This window comes from Silurus meridionalis, chromosome 18, assembly GCF_014805685.1.
Source record: "Silurus meridionalis isolate SWU-2019-XX chromosome 18, ASM1480568v1, whole genome shotgun sequence".
Taxonomy (NCBI): Eukaryota; Metazoa; Chordata; class Actinopteri; order Siluriformes; family Siluridae; genus Silurus; species Silurus meridionalis.
The window spans coordinates 22,736,066-22,760,331 of record NC_060901.1 but is presented as its reverse complement, the minus strand read 5'-3'; the positions used below and the strand labels follow the sequence as shown (position 1 = coordinate 22,760,331).

Here is a 24,266-nt window from a genome sequence, read left to right as displayed (position 1 = left end):
TGAGTTGCTGATGGCATGGATAGAGTGCTAGGTGAACTCTGTAGTTTTCTGACCAAGGTTGGGTCTCAGCTTCGCTTAATGTGCGTCTTGACTAGGGAACTTCCTAGCTCCTCAAGAAACATTATTCACTTGTATTTTTTGGTTGCGTTCCACCCTAGGTGGATTTGGGTCCACAACACAAATGCATTGTATGCAGACACATCTAGGATGTTATAAAACACAACCATTGGCCATCTCCTGGTCAGTCGCTGGCAAGTGTAGGTGGCAGTCAGCTTATCCAGGTTGTCCACTCCTCCTTTGTTTTTAATATAGTCCAAGATAAGTATGGGCTTTTTCGTACTTCCTGATGACACAGCTGCATCTTTGTGAAAAGTGTACATAAGTACCACATTTATTTATTTATTTTTGGACAATATAAAACAACGGTGATATAGTCTGTAAAAGCAAATTTTAAAGAAAGTGGAGCCCTGTCTATTACCTGCAAAATTTCAGCGGGTAGCTCAAGTTTATTGTTTTTTATTGTCCCCACTATTGTAAGTTTCCTCCTGAGAAGTTCTTGTCAAAGGTCATAGCTGGTAAGAAAGAAAATCACGCGTGATATTGTGACCCCTTAGTCCAGTATTCATATCGAGGACTACACATTTTTTTCTTGTTTTTTTCTCAGGGATGCCACTCGCAGGTTTGCTTGTGTAAATCTGTAGATTCCATGCATAGCTTCACCCCCCAATCACGTCTTGATGTCACTTACTCTCATTACCGCAAACCTAGTGGTCCCAGAGGTCATTTTGATGACATTTGCAGCAGTTACCCTGCCTTGTAATTCAGGAGGTACTGAGCTTCAGCAGATGTTACCACTTTTGGATTTGAATGTTTCAGCAGGAGCGAAAGCAGCTTCAGCATCAGCGACCTCCTCATCAGACTCATCAGATGTGTCTGTGTCTTCTGGTTACTCTACATTGTCTTCCTCCTCAGAAACCTGCTTATCTGTATCGTGATGCTGCTCTGTGTTGTCTGCCTCATTTTCAGCAAAGGGATGATCGAGAGCTTGGCTTCTCATTTTTTACATGCAACCTGGAGATATGCACTCTGCAAATCACCAACTCTAAACTGAATTGGTCTTATGCATGTCTTACATGTCTGGACATGTCCGTTTTTGTTTTTTTTGTTCGGGGAAGGTGACAAACAGGCAAAGAGAAAAGCCCCTAACTAAAGCTTACAGGGTTAGAAGTTAGTTGGCTGACTGTGTTAGTGAGCTGACAGTGTGTCTATGATTAAATATTGTTTCAAAATGTTTAATATAATTAAACAAATTTATGTAGTACTTCTGTGAATATAAACCTAAAAACGGGTCGGTGCCGACCCTAACCCAAAGGGAAGGTTAAGGTTCTTTGACATTTTTCCTGATTTCATCGAGTCAAGCTTTTGAAGAACCACTCAGGGTATAAGGAGTGATGGGAACTCAGAGCTGTAGCACAAAAAAAGAAAAATCTCAAATGTGAATCGATTGCAGTAGTTGTACTGTGGCCCCAATTCCAAAAAAAAAGCCGGGACGCTGTGTAAAATGTAAATAAAAACAGAATGCAATTTGCAATTCTCATAAATCTATAGTTTATTCACAATAAAACATTCATTTTCACGTTCATTGAACCTCAAACGTTCATTAAACCTCTGTTCTTCAGAGTGGTAGTCTTTAAGGGGTTGAATAATTATGTCAATGAAGAATTCACAAAAGAAACATTTACTACTGTATTACAAAACTAATTGATGTCATTTTAGTTGCATATGGTTCTTTAAGAAGTCCTTGTAGGATTTCATTCTGAATACAATTACAAATGTACACTAAATTCCCTAAAACCATTTACAGCATTGGGGGTTGAATAATTTTGAACACAACTGTAACAGATTGTCACCCGAATGGTCAAGCATCTAGTCGAGCTAGGTGGAACCCGTGTAAGGTACTAAACAGAATGCTTTTAAGACTAGGAACTAAATGTTCACTAGGAACTAAACAGCTCAGACAGGTACACTGGGTGCCAGGATTTCACAGAAGGGTCTCAATCAGTTTACTGAGGTCTTGGGGTCAGGCTCCTTTGTTTCTTTCTTTCTTCTTTTGGTAATAAAGCACAATAAAGGGATATGCGCTGAGAAGAGGTTACAAGGGGACATGACTGAAGAGATACAAGACAGACTCACAGTTATGAGTCCTCCGAATAGCTTCTGCAAGGATCATTGAAATGTCGATGACCTGTATTTTAGGACAATGCTTCATATTCTCTTCCTGTGGAATGGTGTTGGTCACGACTACAGCTTCAAAGCAAGCATTGTTGATGCGCGATATGGCAGGCCCTGAGAAAATGCCATGAGTAAAGATGGGATACACCTTGGTGGCACCAGCTGATAATAGCTTGTTAGCGGCATGGCAGACGGTGCCACATGTGTCAGCCATGTCGTCGACTAAAATAGCCACGCAATCTTTCACGTCTCCCACCAACACCATGTTATCCACCTCATTAGCCTTCTTTCTTTCTTTGTGAATGAGGGCAAAGTCAACATTCAGTCGATCAGCTATAGACGTGACCCTTTTAGCTCCTCCAGCATCTGGAGAGACAATGGTGCAGTTTTTCCATTCAGGAATATTTTCCTTAATCCACTTCAGCACAGCAGGCTCAGCGTACAGGTTATCAACAGGTATGTCAAAGAAGCCCTGTATTTGAGGGGCATGCAGATCCATGGTAATGATATGGTCTGCTCCTGCGATAAGCAGCATGTTGGCCACCAGCTTGGCAGAGATTGGCGCTCGGCTCTTATCCTTCTTGTCTTGCCGAGCGTAAGGGAAACAGGGGATGACTGCGGTGACACGGGAAGCTGATGCTATCTTGCAGGCATTGATCATAATCAGCAACTCCATCAAGTTGTCGTTGATCTCGCCACAGCCACTCTGCACAATGTACACATCCTCGCCACGTACGCTTTCTCCGATCTCCACACATGTTTCCTGGTTACTGAATTTTTTCAAGATGACCTTCCCCAATTCAAGTCCGAGCCGGTCGGCGATTTTCTGAGACAAATCCTGATGGGAGCTCCCGCTGAATATCTTAATATTCGGCATCGTTTCGTGTTCCAGGGCCTGACGTGGGGCACAACCGAGAGTGTCAGGACAGAAAGTCTGCTCTAGAACAACGACTTCCGCTTGAGCAGACTGAAGCTGGTGTGTCGGTCCGATTGTGTCTAGCTGAATCTTGTAAACATCTTCTCCGATAGCGCACGAGATCTCACACACAGACACACGCCTTCTGGCCATTTATACTCTTGATGGAGAACAGTGCACTGTGATGTCATAGGTAACTTTTCATGGTTGGTAAACTGTATGTCTGCCTCTAGTGGTAAAGCGTGGAAATACAACTGAATAGAAATCCTTTCTTACAGAATAAAAAAACAATTATCTATTGCTCAAAATTTTTAACTGTTGGTAATGAGTTTTGAAAATACATATAATACATTTTAATATTTTTGTCAATAAATATGCTTTAAAAATTTCTCCCAATAGTCCATTATTCTTCCTTTTATAGAGTTTCTGTTGCTGTGGCACCGATTGAAGGTTTACATTCGAGTTTCTATCCAATCAGATTTCAGCAGTCATATCATGTAGTTCAGTAAGGCTTTTTTTTCCTTAGCATAAACTTCATGTTACTTGAAGCTGACTTGGATTTGGCCACTCCAAAGTCCATCTAGCAGGCGTCCAATAACATCGACATAATGATGCCATTAAGAGGTGGATTCCTTCATTCAGGACACCCCCTAAAGGCCTGGTTGTGAAATGCATGACCCGATATTGGTAACCACTGTATTTTACCTCCAAGTCCAGTTGAGAGAATTTGATTCACAAATTCTAGGTGGTGGAAAAAAAATATTGGTATCGAGGACAATTAGGAGGTCCTCGTATTGCCTCTGATCTGGAGATCATACACACGAACATATTACAGACACACATTTTACTTATAAACTACTCATTATATAAACGCTTCAACTTTGATAAGAAATTTTTATTCAAGGAAGATTATTATTTATTGAATTATATTATTTACTTATTTAGGACACAAAACCTTGTGTGTTGGTGGAGCTCAGTTGCCAGGTCGACGTCCATGCTGGCCAGGTGCAAATCTTCAGCGATTCGCATTCAAACACTCATAAAACTTTTTTCTTTATAGGTTCGCGCCATCTTTCAAATCATTCCTATTTGAGGTGTCCCTGTATAATACTCTATATAATGTATAAAATTACTATATAAAAGTCATTTTACTGTGTACTTTTTTAAAAAAGAATTAAAGGCAAATTCACTCCAAACATCAGTGCAATTTTCAATCATCTTCCATATTCATCTTTATAGGTTTGCTCAATCTTTTAAATCATTCTTGTTTAGAACTTCAATGTCTATTATTTTCTTGACACTTGTCCGCGGTTCCAGGATTTATCCTTTAGTGTTGTTCGGGCTGAAAAAAGCCACATAAAAAGTTAAAGAAAAATAAATGAGGGTATCCAAACTCTTCACATCTTTATTACACACACACCATATCCTCCAGCCAAATACCGTTGACACTCTAGTATCCCAAGTGCGCATACCCTATCTATGGCAAACCCCTAAGGGGAAAAATGGATTACACACATACAATGAGCGCCAGTTGATCCAAAATTTGTGCAGCATAACAGAATTAAATAAAGTCTGTTACACTTTTTATATCAAATTTTAGTCACTTTGTGTTTTTTCCCCCATATCCGTGACATCACTTTTTCAATTGGCAATTAAAAATTAAAAATCCTGGATAAAAAACATAGTAGTTTTGATCAGAACTGAGGTTGATTAACAGATTTAAGTGAAAAAAGTGGAATAAAATATCGATCTTATATATTTTTGCAGCACTTAAACTTAGTGGCTTTCTTCAGCCCGAACAACACCACAGGATGAACAGTAAAACCACATTGGACTATGGGTTTGCTCGTGCCTTCGATATTTTGCGAGTAAGGTCGCTCGTATCTTTGTTTGCTCGTACAATAGGGTTTTACTGTATTTGTATAAATTGAAAACTGCTGACGTAGCAAAATGTTTACCATCATTTTTTAGAACATTTGTCAAAGTAAATTTTTTCACAAAGAATCATTCCATTAGCTGAAACACATGTAAAGTTATCAGCAAAAAAAATAATCAAGTGTCTGAAAAAATCATTTGAACTTCGTTTCCATCTTGCTAAGATAAATTCTTTACCATTAAAAGTTCTCTAATGTGCTCCTCTTTTCACCCAAACTTTCAATTATAAATTGTTTTTTACACCACTTGGATTTAAAACGTGTCAATTTTATGTCAACATTTATTTTGAGATTTGTGAGTGTTTCAGTCCTTTTCATGTCAAAGTAATTTAAACTTGAACATAGTATTAGACGCATTTAATCAATATATACATGTTATTATCTGTAAGAAAATCAACAAAAAACGATTAAAGCATCAAAGTTGGTGGCCAGTGAAAGAGAGGAAGCATCTATTTAAAGCTAAGACCAGAATAAAGAATTGATTTAATAGCTACAGGAAAATTTCCTATAATACTAATATGAATTATTAAAGATAGATTTAATTAGACAGAGATTGTGAGAGATGTAATTAGGTAAATGTGTAAAATCATACACTGTAAGTATTATAGAAATGTAAAATAATCTCACTGTAGAATCCTCCTTATTCATTATCCCACCTCTCTTCATCAGAACATTTTACACTGAAGTTAATCAGGAAGAAAAAATACACATGATCAAAGCTGAACAGGTCTCAATAAGGACTTTATAACACAAGGCATGATGAGTAGATTTACTTTGTGTATAAAGATTACTGCTGTTCTTTGGACAATTTAACTGCAAGTACACAGATATTAATATTATAACACTGTAGTAAGTAAAGTTGTTGTTAATGAAACTCTAAATGAGAAACATTTGACAGTGTTTGGGTGGTTGTTCAGGAACAGGTTTGAACTATGGCCTACTGTAAACCCAATCTGTACAGAAAATACATTAACGAAACACAAAGTAGCTGAACTAAGAACTGTATAATATTCATCCGCAAACCGGTTCCTGTATTTCCATTTATTTTAGCTCTGCGATAATTATTTCCTCCCCAGCCTCTATTCTTGTCTTTCCTTGAAATAAAGCCTAAACAGAGCAAAAAAAACAGCTTGTAATGTTACAGAGAAACCCTAAAGCAGTGAAGACATGACCATGTGTGACTTCTGTCCATATAAAAAACAATGACATTAAACAAGCCTGTTGAAAAATCCTCGCAACAAAATCAGTGTCAATCTTATAGGAAAAGAACCCACACTTTCAGACCCAAAGCATTAAAGAATTCAACAAAGCTGAATTATAACTGATATATTTAATGTGTTCATGCATTAGATAACATGACATTACTTCCAGAGAAACCAAAAACAATTAATGAGGCCAGAAATAATTTAGAATAGAAGATGTTCAGTAAATAGTCAAAGAACCAGCTGAATGTCTAGTGATACAAATTCACACATCATAAAAAAATGTGCCTTTATTAAGTGAATTAGGTGCAAATTGGCGGCAGAGGACAGATAATCTTTTTCAGGTGATGAGTATATGCAGCCTTTGGTTCAGAGTCTGGATCAGAGCAGGGTTCATTGGGAATAAGGCCTCATGAATATCTAGGTGAGACAGATTCCACAATCATCTTTTTTATTTTGACAAAAAAATGTCAAAAACAAAATCTTCTATATAAGCCTTCTTACACGAAACAGTTTTCTTACCAATAATTTCTTACCCTGGTACAAGAATAATAACTCATAAGATATAAAATAACACTCAAACATATAATGAAAGTGTTAGTGAATGAAGAGCAATACCCTCAGTAGTAAAAAAAATTCACGCATATGCGTGAATCTGTCATTTAAATGTAAAATGTATCAAATTCACAAAACAAATGAATATTGACAATCTTGTGCTTGCTATAATATATGTTCTCAGCATCACTGTTATATACAAGAATGTGTCTATATACACTTCATTCATTTTGTATTCTAGAATACTGGTATATTCACTTCCAGTCTTCTCTAGCTGGGTCAGTGTCAGTTAGAGCGATATATAAAGCAGAATTAGACACAATCGAAAAGAAAAAGACACAAAACACACACACACACACACACGCACACACGCACACACACACACACACACACAGATACACACACACGCACACGCACACACACACATATAAATATATTATTATATATAAATAATAGAAGCAGCAGAAGATACTTTCCTAAACCTCACTGTTCAGTGTAATTAAGTGCGGTTAAGTGTGTTACCAGAATCAAAATCGCAACAAAAGCTCTAATTGTAGAAATTTGTTAGAATTACAATTGCATGGTATACTTCTCACAATTTTCTATTATGAAAATCACCAAGAAACCATTTAATTGCCTGGAAAATCTCAGCAAAATAATCATTTCCATCATCTCACGTTTATTTCTTTAAAGTGTCCAGTACATTCTAAATATATTGCTTTAAAAATAGTGTAGTATCCAATAGATTTTGGCTTCTGATCTGCTGAATATTACTGCACGCATCACGTTATTTCACAAGTGAGTGAAAACAGCTAATTTAATCACTTTCTAAATATCGTTAACAAAAATTACTGTCTTTTCCACAAAAAAACATTTTATATCTTAATTTTACAGTTAAAAGCTACTCGTCATGTGAATATGAGCAGAAAATGTATAAAGTAACCTTATTAAAATTTGTAAATAATTGTATTGTATATCTGCATATTCCAGCATGGGTAACCGTGTTATTAAATCAACACCAAATGAATGCTTGCAAAATAGATCAGCGACAAGACAGTTTGGAGTGATTCTTACTAAAAGCACAAATACAGACTATAAACACAAAGCTCACTTCAATATATACCTGTATAATGAGAACGTATAAAACTCCTGTCAAAGTTCAGCAAATGTCGGCTAATATTCCAGATGTGTAAGAAATGTTGAGTCAAGAAATATACATTATAGCACTGTCTTTGGGAATGCTGGATTATACAATATCTGATGGACTTTAAACAAAGATCAAATTTTTGGAAGTATATCACAGTGTAAATACCCAGAAGGGCATTTACACTGTGTTGGAAAAGTATGGACGTTTAAAAATGTGGATAAAAAAAGTTAATGTATCGGTCAAACGGAAAAACTCTGGGAAACGTGCCAAAGAAACTACACATTACAAGAATTTTTTTCTTTCTCTTCTTGATATTCTCTTCTTTTTCAATCACACTGGGAAAAATCTAAAGTGCTATTTTATTTGTGACTTTCAGGCTAAAGGTTTCTGGTATCATCCCTCATAAATATGATTAGGTGATGTTAAATTGATGCATGTTAACTATTAGCTATTTGAAACATACATTGCTGGAATTTTACTTCACATCAATGAACTCAAAAGCTTCTTCTGTGGGGACACCCTGTGAGTTGAGAGAATGGTACATACTCTCCTACTTCTATATTAAACTGCTGAGCTATTAGACACAATGCATAGAGACTGAAAGGTCTGAAAATATATTAGAATTAGACTAAAGTCACTGTAACACCATGTAATATTGTATTTCACACCTATTAGAATTAAATGGAGCTCATACAGAGGACTACTGTAGAACTCTAATGAACAATTTCTTTCAATACATTTATTTAAAGGGTTATGTAACCTACATATTAGCTGAAAAGAAATACTTTTGAAGCTTTTTAAATGTGCACTAACCTGATCCTTCTGCTTTCCCTTACATCCAAGATTTCCTTTATTCATCACATACTCTCCAGATCTTCTTCCTAAAGGAAAAAAGTTCTCAGAAATGAAACCTTTAGTGATAATTAAAAATCTTTACCTTTAAACTCATATACAGTAAGCAGTGTGACTGTGTGTGTGTGTGTGTGTGTGTGTGTGTGTGTGTGTGTGTGTGTGTGTGTGTGTGTGTGTATGTGTGAGACTTGGTTGGTGTACCTTTGCAGTTCCACCAAATAAATGCCACTACACCAGGTATGAGCAGCAGTAAAACCAGGAAAAAGCTTAAAACTGTGAAATAAAACATTGTAAAGTTAATAAATGTAATCAAATATGTGTATTTATCATTGCTGATAAAGTTTTTGCAGCTAGATGGGGGCTTTTTGGAGGAGGATACACGCTCGTTTGTGGTTGTTTCTTGTAGATTTTCATCTTGTGTTGTTGAAGACAGTGCGAGTGGTGAGTTTGTGGTTGTTTCTTTTATATTCTGAACTTGAGTTGTTAAGGAAGAGGCAAACTTATAGTTTGTGGTTGTTTCTTGTATATTTTTACCTTGTGTAGTTGAGGAGGATGCAGTTGGAGAGTTTGTGGTTGTTTCTTGTATATTTTCATCTTGTGTTGTTGAGGAGGATGCAGTTGGAGAGTTTGTGGTTGTTTCTTGTAGATTTTCATCTTGTGTTGTTTTGGATGTAGCGGATAGAGGGGTTGTTGTGTCTTTTTCTTTCGATGGTATTGAAGTTTCTCTTTTTCCTACTGAAAATAATGACAATGTATTAAAAGGATTCACTGTTTACTGATCTCTGTTAGTAATATGGAACATTACATCTGAATAAAGCATTCTCATAGCCATTGATATAAAAATGTACCTTTAACATATAGACGGACACATGACCAGTCATTCTGTACATTACACCAATAGGTTCCCTGGTCCTCTTCAGTCAAGTTTGATATGAGTAGAGAGAGGTTTCCTGGAGGGTTTTTACGGACCAGTTTGACTCTGTTTTTGTAGTGTCCAGTCTGTTCAGGGTAAATTTCCCCATAACTAAACCATTTTATAGTTTTTGGGTCGTCCTGTAGGTCAGTGCAGAAGCAGGGCAGAACTACAGACTCTCCTGTGAACCCAGTCACATTCACAAACTCTCTTTTGTTCACCAACTCACAGCCTGTAAACAGACAGTTTACTATTAATAATGAATAAATATCACTTTAATATTCCCTGCTTGTAAATCACAACATTTTATGCTGCAAAAAAGTATGTTAAAGGATGTTCAAATCACCTGTTAAAAATCTCTATTTGAATAAATAATCTGCACTCTGATAATATACTGATTTATTTTGTATTTATATTAACTGCTAAATCTGTAATAATCTTTGATTTGGGATTTATTAATCATGTTTAGCTAATTTACAATCATAATTTATATTAAATAATGTTCCCAAATGGGACAGTTCACCTTAATTAATACATTATTACAATAAAATATCATCCTCCTAGGGCTTCATGACACACGAACCATTCATAACATCTGACATGAAGCTAAATAAACATTTATAAAAACATGTACTGTATTTAAAAGACTTTCCAAGGTGTCAGCTGATGTACAGACTGTGTTTCTCAGTGTGAATGTTAAGTTATAACACCTCGTCTAGTGACAGATTTCTGTAGACATTAAATGGTGTTATGACGTTTTCCAGGTCGACTTTCTTTAGATCATTATGTAAAGTGTGTTATGTAGATTTTCTCTGACTGTAAATTACAGTGAGTTTGGGGTTTAATGTTTCATGCCACATTAAAATATAATTCTGATGTATCAGATATTTACATAAACTTTAACTTATATAGATTTACATTCAAATTCACAAAACAATGTGACAGTGACATCAAGTGAAGCCTTTATTAATGTTTATGTAGGTTTATCTCTGTTATAATGAAGGGATTATACAGGTGTCATGGAGCTCTATAAACACTACAGTGATACCAAAATAAATCATAGATTAGACTGAGAAATCTGTCACATCCAATCTGATAGCAGTCCACAGTTTCAGGTCAGTCTGATGTTCATCATCAGTATTTATTGTCATTTATAACTTGATATTCCTGTGTCACAATATGACTCCTAAATTAAATTCCCCTTTAGTTATGGTAAATGGAATAAAATATTTGATTACATTTGTAACTATAATTCATATAAAGAGTCATCAAGTCTGCTTTCACAATAAATATATAATTTTATTGTGTATTTAAATGTTTTACCTTTAACATAAAGAGTGATGTCTCTGTGTTCCTTCTCAGTGCTACACCTGTAGACTTCCTGATCTTCTTCTCTCAGGTCAGATATGAGTAGTGACAGATTAGCAGGAGAAGTGTTATTAAACAGCTGATATCTGCCATTGTACTGTTCATCATTTAACACTTCAGTCCAGTTTCCTGTTCTGAAGGTCATCCAGGTGAATTTCTGAGGTTTGGAGTGCAGGTCAGAGCAGGAGCAGGGTAACAGCACTGAACGTCCTTTATAACTTGTTATATCTAACCAATCATTATCACTAGAGAGCTCACAGCCTACAGAAACAAACATATAATCTCACAGTCTACTGAGTACAATATAAAGAACAATCTTTCAAACTGCTTGCAAAATAAAATATTGATGTTTGGTACCTTCAAATCCAAAATCTTGTTCATGTCTGATCTCTACAGTGTGTGTGTCATATTATCATGTGATCCATGTGTGTGTGTTTTTCTTAAATACCAGAGAGACACTTGTAGTTAGAGGGATGTATTTAGACACCATGTTCAACTACATTTGAAAATAATGAGCACTTGGTGATTGTTTCACTACACAACTGCAAATTTCTTTAACCTGATCATTGTTCAGTTTTTGCAGCTCAAAATGATAAAACATGGATACATTTTATTAATAATAAAAATAATAAAAAATCTGCATGATTAAAAGTCTTTGAACAGTAATTAGATGTACATGCTGATCTTGAAATTCTGCACTTTAGTAACTAGTAATAGAAACTTTACACACATAATTAATAATATAATATAATAAATCATATAATTATAATGAAAACTTTAAATGAACACAAAGAAGCTAAAATAGAAAATATCTTCACTCACCTGCAGCCACATGAAACACAACAGACAAAAAATACAAGCACTTCATCATTACTGCTTCTCCTGTGCACACACACAACTTCCTCAGACTGAAACACACACACACACACACACACACACACACACACACACACACACACACACACACACACACACACACACACACACACACACACACACACACACACACACACACACACACACACACACACACACCTCCTTAGGCTAAAACACACTCCCACACACACACACTCCCACACACACACACACACACACACACACACACACACACACACACACACACACACACACACACACACACACACACACACAGAGAGACATCAGTTTTAGCATCATTCATGTTAAAATGTTAAATTATAATTACATTTATTAACATGATTTGTAATATTTGTTAGTTCAAAAATAACATTTTGTTAGGTTTTTAAACCTGAATTCGACAGATTTCAAGGGACATGTAATTAGGCGTACTACCAGTTCATTTACCAATTTGTTGATGCAGCGTTTGTGAGACGTGTGTGTTACAGTTTTTACCAATTGCTTACACACAAAATCTTTTCATGTCACACGATTTTTGAAACCTCTCACTCAAAGTGCAAAACTACATGCCAAATCTTCAAAACCATAAGATATTTCTCAGCCTTTGTCTCAGTTTTCAATTGCATAAAACACTTTTTCAAAACACTACACACAATTCTCTACCTAAAACACAAAGATCTATCAGGAAGTGAACACTAATTGCTTAATTGATCACTAACCAATCACTGCTTTACTTTACAGTAGTATAGATCGGCCTATAAATAGGTCAAAGATCAGATTACTTGTTTTGAACAATGGATGCTAACAATGAACAGAGAGCAAGAGGAGGAGGAGGAGGAGGAGGGGGAAGGGGAAGGGGAAGGGGAAGGGGAAGAGGAAGAAGAGGACCAGGGCAGATAAGAGAAGGAAGGGGAGCCATCTCTGATGAGATTAGGGCAACACTTGTTGATCATGTAATCAACCATGGTCTGACCGTGAGAGAGGCTAGACTGAGAGTCCAGCCCAACTTGAGTCGATTTACAGTGGCGTCCAGATCCAGATCAGGCGCCTGCTAGGTTTGTGGTTATATGGGACAATGTTAGTTTTCACCGGGCTGTTCTGGTCCAAAACTGGGTTGCCACCCATTCACAATTTGTAGTTTTGTACCTACCCCCATATTCACCTTTTCTAAATCCCATAGAGGAATTCTTCTCAGCCTGGCGCTGGAAAGTGTATGATCGCCAACCCTTGGCCCGCATGCCACTTCTCCAGGCAATGGAGGATGATGTGGGGACATAGAGGACACTATCCCTACTGTGAAGCATGGGGGTGGTAGCATCATGCTTTGGGGGTGTTTTTCTGCACATGGAACAGGGCGACTGCACTGTATTAAGGAGAGGATGACCGGGCTACGTGTTACAGATTTTGGGGAACAACCTCCTTCCTCAGTTAGAGCATTGAAGATGGGTCGAGGCTGGGTCTTCCAACATGACAATGACCCGAAGCACACAGCTAGGATAACCAAGGAGTGGCTCTGTAAGAAGCATATCAAGGTTCTGGCGTAGCCTAGCCAGTTTCCAGACCTAAACCCAATAGAGAATCTTTGGAGGGAGCTCAAACTCCGTGTTTCTCAGCGACAGGCCAGAAACCTGACTGATCTAGAGAAGATCTGTGTGGAGGAGTGGGCCAAAACCCCTCCTGCAGTGTGTGCAAGCCTGGTGAAAAACTACAGGAATCCTCTGTAATTGCAAACAAAGGCTACTGTACCAAATATTAACATTGACTTTCTCAGACCCCTCCATGATTTCTAAGTGGGAGAACTTGCAAAATAGCAAGGTGTTAAAATACTTATTTTCCTCACTGTATATATATATATATATATATATATATATATATATATATATATATATATATATATATATATATATATATATAAAACTTGAGAGAATAATAATGTCCAATCTGCAGATTTCCACACAAAACTTCCACGCATTTCTCAGTGCTAGGATCACGTTTTCGAAACAGTTTTCTTTCCCAGTGTGCAGCTCAGTAAAGCAGTTAACCTCACATCTACAATGTACTACTGTATATCAGATCACTGCACTTTAAAACCAACACATTTTACCAGAACACTAGCAAAAACTTTCTCATATATATATAGCCAAAGAATACAGGAAATTCAGCTTGGAAGATGAAGACACACACACACACACACACACACACACACACACACACACACACACACACACACAACCTACTGAAATGTTTCTATTAGGTGGGAGAAACCCAGGTAACACCTAAAAAAAACACACATGGAAAAACCCTGTAACACTACAAAGATAAGAAGCCAAAAACATAACTGAACCATGGAAACTGAAAATATGATCCACAGTTGTTCTCTTTGAACTGAAAAAGCAATGTGAAGTGTGAAAGCAATGATAGTTGATAGACAGTTTAATCCAAATTGTGTTTTTAAAATGTGAACACAATAATGAAAAACGCATGTAAATAGGGGGAAAAAAAGGATATTAGAGCTTACATGGTGAACTCTGCTACTGCACCCTTCAACAAGCTTCAGCCTGAGGTCAACCTGGTGACCTCGGCCACTGAGCTCCCTGCTGAGGCTAAACGTACAGAACTAGGTGGCTTCTCAAAATCTATTACAGTGAGTTTGGGTTTAACTCAGTGTCGGAACTCAGAACCCGTCTCTGAGCAGACACATCACGGGTGGATTGTTTGTTTCAGTTGATTCCCAATGTAGCACTCTTTGTTTATTTTAACCTAATAATAGACCTCAAAAGCCAATGAAAAATATTCAGTCTTGGATGAGAAAAAGCAAAAACCGATGAGCCCATTAAAGGTGGTCACTTCATCACATCAAAATGATCAAGCCCACACACACTTTGCACACACTCATACTTTTACCCTTGTGTTACATAACACCTTTATTTAATTTTTTTCTTCACCCTAGCAAATTCTCTTTCCTGTGATTCCATATCATTTTCTCTATTTCACTTAAGAAAAGAATGTGTATACAACCTTCACTCCCTCTGGTACAGCCAGGCACCGCTTCCTCCTGCTCTCAGTTTTTTATGTGTGTACAACTATTTTGTGGCCTGCTTTATCTTCCCTACAACCACTCTGTGTAAGTGTTCTGCTATATTCAGGCTATAGTCAGGCTATATTATTTTACTTAGATTGTCTATTCGTATATACATTATTCTACTTGGTTATGTTAGTACCTAGGTCATACTTCATTTGTACTTTCTGAACTGACTGTTGCATAGTGTGTTGAGCTTCACAAAGATAGCATTTATAAGCTTGTTACTTTTGTTGTTGCATGCACATATTAATTAAACTAAATGTTTTTTAGTCATTGTGATCTCTGTTTGTTTCTTTTATTCAGCTCCAACTCACACACGTCCTGGCACATCTCTTAGGAGCATTCTCCACTGACAGCATCTCCCCAATAAGCATCTCCCCAATAAGTATGCCTTGTATGTTGTTTTTTTTCTGTCTTTCCAACACACTCATACCACCAGTCAGACCCTACTCTACTCCATTTAGTAGTATCTGATTATTATGATGTTAATTATACTTGGAGTAAATAGATTACATCAGTTTACTTAACATATAAGCTAAATAGGTTTAATCAAGCTACTTCTATTGTATCTTATAGGTTCTATATTAATTATTAGTTCAATTTGTTGGATGGATATTAGTTTGATTAAAACACAAACTAGATAAGGTTGATTCGAATATTTTTCTCGACAATGGGAGACTGTTCACATCTTATATGTCACAGCATCAGTCAACTCACATTGTGCCATGCGGTGGAAACACTGTGTAATACAGGACACTTAGCAAACACACTGTCATACACCACTTACAGTTTCTTTTATTTACAGTTGGTTATAGTATATGTTTCTCACCATCAAGTTACAATTTTCAAATCTATTCTCTTTATGAACATGTAGCTCAGTACAGCAGCTAACATCACATGCAATTTAATTACAGGAAATTACTTTGTACTCTCTCTCTCTCTCTCTCTCTCTCTCATGTAAGATATCAATCACATTGAAAAAAAGCTGCAAAAATTGTAACATTAACATTTATATTTCAGGCATTTCGCAGATTCTCTTATCCAGAGTGTTTTACAGAAGTGCTGTGAAGTCTGTCAAAAACACATCCTCATGTTAGTTTACTAGAACAGGGACTAAAGGTACCATCAGTCTAAACACTGAAAGTCACAAACAAGAACATGTATAACAGTCTTCTTACACAAAACACCATGATGCTTCTGGAATATACATTTTTTACCCTGATATTAGATCATTACAAATAAGATGAATATAGAATAAAATGATTCTAATATAATATATAAGATATAAAAATGAAACTGTACATCAACAAGAAATTAATGATGAACAGACAAAGTGAATGCAGAACAATACACTCAGCTAATATAAGTAACAGTAACAATGATCTGGAAACTCTGTCTCTTAAACCCAATTAAATCACATCCATGCATGTGTGTTAATGTGATTAACAGCAACATAAAAAAAATGACTACACAAATCAATATAGTAAATTCTATAAGATGTGAAATCGTGTCTATATTTACTGTGGATTAGTTTGTTATAATGGTGCCATATTCAGTTCTTTATATCCAGTGTTAATCTGGACCCGTGCTGCTCCGGCTGTGTGTTAATGTGTTATTCAATACAGAAAGTGTTAAGATCAGATACAGTCTGTGGAAAACCAGAACAAAATGATGATTAATATAACACACAATCAATGACTATAACAGAACTGTTATTGTACGTGTGCTAACCTGATCCTCCTGCTTTCCCTCACAGTCCTGATGTCCTCCAGCAACCACATTCTCTCCACATCTTCCTCCTAAAGAGAAAAGATCTCAGAAATCACACCTCTAGTGGTTTGTAAGTGGTTTCTCCAGTAAGATGTGGAGGCCTGCAGTGCTGTTTAAACTCACATACAATAACAAAGTAAAACAATACAAAACTATTATCAATGTTTAAAAAATGTTTGGAGTACTGGTTATAAGTAAAAGAAAACATTTGTTTATTTGTCTCAGAATTCTTTAGAACAGAGGGAAAGACAGACTTAATGAATAAACAAAACATTTAGTTTTCTTTCAGCATGAATTGACAGATGTGGTGAAGATCATGTAAACTCATGTACATGTAAATTCATCAGTTCATCTCCAAATCTTTCATTCTGAATTGTGGTGCCAACATTTTATGTTTAATAAAATAAAGGGTTTAATTTTTGTCCTTAACTAATAAATAAAAACTACACTGAGTGTCAGCAACAGCAAAACCACAGGAAGCAAGAAAACTGTGTATTTAAACATCCAGAATGTGAGTCAATCATAAAATAATGTGTGTAATATTGTGTTTTTTTACTTAAAAATATAATGGAATGAAAATATAAGATAGTGGGAGTCTGAGTGTTGTTGTTTTACTCTGAGGATGTTCTGATTGAGGTGTTTTGTCTGTTGTCCTCGATGTAGTTGAGGTTTCTCTTCTTCCTACTGAAAAGAGCCACAAAACTTACTAATAATTGTTTCCATCACTGTTAGTAATATGACACATGACACTGGAGTAAAACATGCTCATAGTCATTAATGACAAAAATGTACCTTTAACAGACAGACTCAGATCTCTGAGATCAGCCTGTGCAGAACATCTGTAGTTTCCCTGGTCCTCTTCAGTCAGGTTTGATATGAGTAGAGAGAGGTTTCCTGGAGGGTTTTTACTGACCAGTTTCACTCTGTTACTGTGATTTTCAGTCTGTTTAGAGTAAATTTCCTGAAAGTGATTGTTTTTATTAAACTCCCATGTTACTCTCTTCGGGTCGTTCTGTAGGTCAGTGCAGACGCAGGGCAGAACTACAGACTCTCCTATGAACCCAGTCACATTCTCTACCCCTGTCTTCTTCACCAGCTCACAGCCTGTACACAGAACATTTACAGGTAATAATAGAAATACACCAATTATTAATATTCCCTGTTTGTAAATCACAACATTTTCTGCTGCAAACCAGAAGAGAGTTTTAAATGATGTGACAATCAGCTGTTTAAATTCTCTACATGAATCCAATATCAGGACTCTGATACCCAACACTGAACTTATACTGGGTTCTTTATATTTAAATAACTGCTAAATGTACAATAATCTTTAACATCAGTTTGTACAGTTATTAATAATAATAATCCCATATAAGATGTTCAGACTGTTTCTCAGTGTGAATGTTATAATACCTCGTCTAGTGACAGATTTCTGTAGACATTAAATGGTGTTATGACATTTCATGTCACATTAACATATAATTCTGATGTAACAGATGTTTATGTAAATATCTGTTATAATGAAGGGATTATACAGGTGTCATGGAGCTCTATAAATACTACAGTGTTACCAAAATAAATCATAGATTAGAGTGAGAAATCTGTCACATCCAATCTGATACAGTGTAATAAGAAAACAGACTTTAATAAAAAGTAAGCAGATCAATGGGGAAAAGGCAAAAACAAAGTCTAATAAACAGTCCAGGGTCAAAACACAGGCAAAAAATCCAAAAACCAGCAAACAGAACTATGAAGGGCAGAGCAGAAACACAAACACAAACACAAACACAAACACAAACACAAACACAAACACAGTCCAGAACAGAACAGGGAGCAGGATCAGAATCTGGTCCGGAGCTAAAGTTTTGAGTTTCCTTAAATACCGGGAGGCGCGATGGGGTGGGGGACCAAGATGGCCGCCGACCCGGAAGTGCGCGCCGTGAAACCGGAAGTGTAAGTGGAATAATCATAATCAGTTATTTATAACTTGATATTTATGTCACAACATGACACATAAATCTAAATTTCCCTTTAGTTATGATAAATGGAGTAAATATTTTATTACACTTGTAACTATAATTAATTTGAAGGATCAAGTCTGCTTTCACGATAAATATCAACTTTTATAGTGTATTTAAATGTTTTACCTTTAACATAAAGAAATATGTCTCTGTGTTCCTTCTCAGTACTGCACCTGTAGATTCCCTGATCTTCTTCTCTCAGGTCAGATATGAGTAGTGACAGATTAGCAGGAGAAATGTTATTAAACAGCTGATATCTGCCACGGTAGTGTTCATCATTTAACATTTCAGTCGGACGTCCTGTTCTGAAGATCATCCAGGTGAATTTCTGAGGTTTGGAGAGCAGGTCAGAGCAGGAGCAGGGTAACAGCACTGAACCACCTTTGAGTTGTGTGATTTCTGTGTTATTTTCACCAAAAGGAGCACAGCCTACAGAAACAAACACACAACATAACAATCTACTGAATACAATATGCAGTACAATATTATAAAATGTTTTTAAAGTCAACATACAAATGAATTTCTGTACATTTAAATCTCAGATCTCGTTTCTCAGTCCAGTTTCTACAGTAACTACTGTGTGTGTTACAGTTTCCTGTGCTCATGTGTGTATTTTTCTTTTAAATCCCAGAGTGAAATGTACACATAGGCAGCTCTGGTTAGACACCATGTTACAACTCCATGTGAAAATAAAGAGCACTTGGAGAAAGTAAAACTACACATTGTGCAGATTTCTTTCACCTGGTTCCAGTTAGTTTTCTACAGTTACTTAAACACATTTCTCAATACTATGATCACTTTTTCTTTGCATCTACCGCCCCCTACTGTTAGATCGGTAGAACAACATGCCTTCTTGAGCATTAATAACAGCAGATAAAAGCAGATGTTTTGGGTTTTTTGGATTGGCACCAACATCGCTTTAAATCATGAATTTAGAATACTAAACAAAGTACTATACAATAACATCTCATTAAACATAAATATCTGAGGGGGATGTAATTCTTAACACACACATACACACAATAATTAAAGATTGTAGTCAGTGACATAATTAACATTTGTGGCAGCAGGAGGGCATTATTTCAGTAAGTACTATAACCAATAAAATACTTCATACCTGCCATAAAACCAACTTATTCCACCAGAACAAAACAATAATGGTAAGGGCACGTCTCACTTCACAACATATACCTTAATTACACCAGAAATACACCATGAATTTGTTAATTCCAGTAACAACACATACACAAACACACACACACAATTCATCTAAGCCAGTCCACTACCTGTTTTCTCAATTCAATGTAGGTTTGTTTTTAATAAATTTGCTTTAAATTAAACATTTCCTTTCAAACTTAAAAACAAAAATAATCTATAAATGTAAATTGAGTATTAAAACATGCAAGAAGCCAGTGGTAATAAACTGTGACTAATACATGACGTAGGAAGTGAAGATGGTGGTCAGTGACTGAGAGGCAGCAGAAAGATGTGTGAAATTCACACGCATCTATTTCCAGGTAGACCACAAAAAAGAAGTGATGCATTAGTTACAGGAAAACAACTTTTCTATTAAACTTTATGTGAATGATTAAAGATAAATTCATTTAAACAGAAATTGTGAAAGATATAATTCAGTAAATGTGTAAAAACATACACTGTAAAATAATCTCACTGTAGAATCCTCCTTATTCATTATCCCACCTCTCTTCATCAGTACATTTTACACTGAAGTTAATCCGGAAGAAAAAATCCACATGATCAAAGCTGAACAGGTCTCAAATAAATAACTGCTTTTCTTTGGTAAAGTTAATTAGTCATACACAGCTGTCAATATTATATCACTGTGGTAATTAAAGTTGTTGTTAATAAAAACTCTAAATGAGAAACATTTGACAGTGTTTGGGTGGTTGTTCAGGAACAGGGCTGAACTACGGCCTACTGTAAACCCAATCTGGACAGAAAATACATTAAATGAACACAAAGCAGCTGAACTAAGAACTGTATAATATTCTCTCTATACTATACTATATAATATTATCTTTCCTTTCTGTAATAGAAAATAACTTCACTCACCTGCAGCTACATGAAACGCAACAGACAAAAGATACAAACACTTCATCATTTCTGCTTCTTCTGCACACACACCAGTCTCTCACAGTGAAAACATCACACTGAGTTTCTTTCTTATACTATTTAATATAGCTGGAGGAAACCTCAAGAACCACTACATCGTTTCTCACTTCTGAAAATCTCTTGCGTCACTAATTTCATGACTCTGTTTACATTTTATATAGAGCTGATATTTATTCATGTGTGTTTGTATTATATTTTATTTGTTTTATTTTCTCAATGTAATAACTGATCATAGATCATGTGACTAACTTAAGATAAATATTCCATTTGTGAGCTATAATGCATTTAGAGACAAGAACTAAGTGGTGAGTATGATTCATTATCAAATGGAGAAAAATTAAATTAAACTGCATTTAATGTATTCAATTAGTAGAGTTTTAAGCACTTAAATAGTAACATTCAAAACAAACACAAAAAATAAATTATAAATAAAAAATACTTATTTAGACATATTCAATATTGAGTGACCAAATAGTGACATCTGGTGCGACTACGCTGATACTACATCTGACCTACAGCTGCTCATATGTGAGAGCTTTATTTTTATAGTTTTCAGCAGACACTCTCATCCCAAGCGCCTTACAGTTATCTTATTCATAACATTTGAGTTGATGAATGCTCAAGAGTCATGTTTAAGTGCCAAGGATCAGTGACTTGGTGGTGTTGGGATATTAAATGGTGGTCATTTGATAATGAGTGTTGCAATGTTCCCAGTTGATCACTAGGTGCAAAAATAATTTCAGAGAGCTAAATGGGAGGCTGCAAAACCTAAAAAGGGACCACGTCTGCTAAATAAAAAGAGTGAAAATCAAAATTACTTCACACTAGTAGATTCAGCACATTTTAAAATGTGTTTTAAAAAGAGGACATTGAGAAAATTAACATTTGTTGAAAGATGGATGTATGAGTGGTTCTGGCTGACCTGCGCCTGTATATGACTCTACACTGACCCCCTGTGGCTAACCTACAGAACAGTGCTGGAACTGAATGTATTACAAGTACTTTAAACAGTAATGCATTTGTTGATTCACTCTTTAAAAACAGATGTGACATGTTTCATTTATGTATTTGATTATATATTTTATAATTCTATTTCAGTTCCTGGAATGCATATAATATGAAAGGCCATGTGCCGTTAATTTTCTGTGATATCAATAAGATCAAAACTTCAAATAAAATAATATTTTATTTGCTGGCTCCTAAATACATAAGGAATCTCAGTCATTTTAACACTTCTAAACAATATTTTTTTATGTTACTTTAGAGACATTGTGAAACACATAAGAGTAACCGCATAACTGTGGCCAGGGCAGTATCTTTCTCTATCTCTCACAAGAAGGAACTACAGTATACTGTATAGTATATAACAGGAATCAACCAGAAACACTGAAATTTACTCTAGTCCATGTTCAAACCTATTTTGCTGTACTGCTTATAAGTGAAAGGAAACATTTACCAGTTTGTTTCAGAATACAACAAATCTGAGTAATTAAACGCATGCTTAATGTGAGTAAATCTTGTAATAGATTTGTGCTTTTTCACATGTGATAAAAAATAAAATCTAACATAGGTTATAGGGAAAAAGAGTGTTTTTTTTTACCTTGTGTTGTTGACGATGAAGGTGGTGAGGTTGTTGATTTACTCTGAGGCTGTTCTGATGGAGGTATTGTGTCTGTTTTCTTAATTGTGTTGAAGTTTCTTTTCTTCCTACTAATAAGAATGACTAAACTTGTTTAATCAAATGATTGTTTTCATCACTGTTAGTAATATGACATGTATACCTTTAACAACCAAAATATATTATTTACAAAAAAACACATTAATGAATAAACACAAACCCTTCATGACAAGTGACATGAACCTACAAATATATATTTATAAAGATTTATTTCAATATGTGTGAGCTAATATAAAGACTGCATTTGTCAGTGTTATGAAGGGTTTATGTAGATGTCATGTAGCCTTAAGAATATGTTCCTTATATCCTTATATATATATATATATATATATATATATATATATATATATATATATATATATATATATATATATATATATGATAAAGTAAATAACAAACTCTTATCATAATAACTAATATATTGTTTTATGTAAGGTGATGTTTCTTATATGGGATTATTATTATTACTGTACAAACTGATGTTAAAGATTATTGTACATTTAGCAGTTATTTAAATATAAAGAACCCAGTATAAGTTCAGTGTTGGGTATCAGAGTCCTGATATTGGATTCATGTAGAGAATTTAAACAGCTGATTGTCAAATAATTTAAAAATCTCTTCTGGTTTGTAGCAGAAAATGTTGTGATTTACGAACAGGGAATATTAATAATTGTAGTATTTCTATTGTTACTGTCTGGATCTTCCCGGGCACGCGATGCGCACGTCCAGGTCGGCGGCCATCTTGCCGTTTTTCCCACGTCTCCCAGTATATAAGGACACCCAAGAGTTTCGCTCAGGGCTAAATGATCTATTATATTACTGGCTTCCTATAGTCCAGGACTCACCGACATGGTGCCCAGGGTCCTTTTCTAAAAATAGTTCACCATAGATGCAGCTCACTTTTAAGTGCCGCAAATTTTTTTTGTTGCTTTTATTTTTTTTTTATCTGTCACGGATAAACCAAGAGTTGGAAACCGCAGTATGGTTAAACACCTTGTCTTTAATTAGTTTGAACATATACAAGCTTTAACTGAATACTCAATCCAGTCTCTTTTCTGAAACCACACCTGCAAAAATGTCCTCTTTTTAGTACCAAACAGGCATGTTGGAAATGTACTTAGTACGACTTGCATAGGTCCATCTATCCCCAAATCATCCAGGCATGTGGCATCATTCCTGTTTGAACCAAAGGTTTAACATAAACATAATGAGTTATAGTGAGTCAACTAATCTGAAACTTAAACAAGTTTTGTCATTCTTTTCTGTAGAAACAAAATCAATGCATGTGTGTGAATGTGATTTTTAACAGCAATATAAAAAATCACAAAAAATCAATACAGTATATCCTGTACTTGGTCATGGTGTGTATTTAATACATATTTTCAGTATTATTCTATAATATGTGAAAACGTATCTATGTTTACTGTGGATTAGTTTGTTATAATGGTGCCATATTCAGATTTTTTTTTCCAGTGTTAATCTGGACCCGTGATGCTCCGCTATGTGTTAATGTGTTATTCAATACAGAAAGTGTTAAGATCAGATACAGTCTGTGGAAAAACAGAACAAAATGATGATTGATATAAC

At 35.5% G+C, this 24,266-nt stretch overlaps 3 protein-coding genes across 4 annotated transcripts; all 3 read right to left on the bottom strand.

Annotated features, from left to right (window-relative positions):
* Positions 1-1,840: 1,840 nt before the first annotated feature.
* LOC124401132 (ribose-phosphate pyrophosphokinase 1-like) lies at positions 1,841-3,314 on the bottom strand. The gene has a single exon (XM_046873132.1). It carries the CDS (start codon positions 3,299-3,301, stop codon positions 2,153-2,155), a length of 1,149 nt encoding a protein of 382 aa, XP_046729088.1. The 5' UTR covers positions 3,302-3,314; the 3' UTR covers positions 1,841-2,152.
* Positions 3,315-6,393: 3,079 nt separating this feature from the next.
* Positions 6,394-12,026, bottom strand: LOC124401135 (CMRF35-like molecule 8). 2 transcript variants are annotated; one of them, XM_046873137.1, is made up of 7 exons: positions 11,942-12,026; positions 11,075-11,380; positions 9,687-9,983; positions 9,373-9,573; positions 9,040-9,111; positions 8,800-8,867; positions 6,394-6,704 (listed from the first exon to the last, which is right to left on the bottom strand). In XM_046873137.1, the coding sequence occupies exons 1-7, from the start codon at positions 11,988-11,990 to the stop codon at positions 6,678-6,680; spliced, it is 1,020 nt and encodes a 339-aa protein (XP_046729093.1). In that variant the 5' UTR covers positions 11,991-12,026; the 3' UTR covers positions 6,394-6,677. The 2 variants fall into 2 exon arrangements, with proteins under 2 accessions (XP_046729093.1, XP_046729094.1); XM_046873138.1 differs by having other exon boundaries at positions 9,373-9,570.
* Positions 12,027-15,847: 3,821 nt separating this feature from the next.
* On the bottom strand, positions 15,848-23,420 carry LOC124401675 (junctional adhesion molecule-like). Its single transcript, XM_046874107.1, has 7 exons — positions 23,371-23,420; positions 22,602-22,708; positions 18,995-19,297; positions 17,640-17,951; positions 17,463-17,531; positions 16,809-16,876; positions 15,848-16,725 (listed from the first exon to the last, which is right to left on the bottom strand). Exons 1-7 carry the CDS (start codon positions 23,418-23,420, stop codon positions 16,690-16,692), a joined length of 945 nt encoding a protein of 314 aa, XP_046730063.1. The 3' UTR covers positions 15,848-16,689.
* Positions 23,421-24,266: the final 846 nt, after the last annotated feature.

What these genes read in the sequence shown, in the direction of transcription:
- LOC124401132 (XM_046873132.1), bottom strand. Translation starts at nt 3,301, where the DNA reads ATGGCCAGAAGGCGTGTGTCTGTGTGTGAGATCTCGTGCGCTATCGGA.
- LOC124401135 (XM_046873137.1), bottom strand. Translation starts at nt 11,990, where the DNA reads ATGATGAAGTGCTTGTATTTTTTGTCTGTTGTGTTTCATGTGGCTGCA. An exon ending in CATCACTCTTTATGTTAAAG is followed by an intron (nt 9,984 to 11,074) that starts GTAAAACATTTA and finishes GTCTGTTTACAG; the next exon opens with GCTGTGAGTTGGTGAACAAA. An exon ending in TATTTGGTGGAACTGCAAAG is followed by an intron (nt 8,868 to 9,039) that starts GTACACCAACCA and finishes TTTTTCCTTTAG; the next exon opens with GAAGAAGATCTGGAGAGTAT.
- LOC124401675 (XM_046874107.1), bottom strand. Translation starts at nt 23,420, where the DNA reads ATGGCCGCCGACCTGGACGTGCGCATCGCGTGCCCGGGAAGATCCAGA. An exon ending in TTCATCGTCAACAACACAAG is followed by an intron (nt 19,298 to 22,601) that starts GTAAAAAAAAAC and finishes TTGTTTCTGTAG; the next exon opens with GCTGTGCTCCTTTTGGTGAA. An exon ending in TCAATCAGAACATCCTCAGA is followed by an intron (nt 16,877 to 17,462) that starts GTAAAACAACAA and finishes TTTTCTCTTTAG; the next exon opens with GAGGAAGATGTGGAGAGAAT.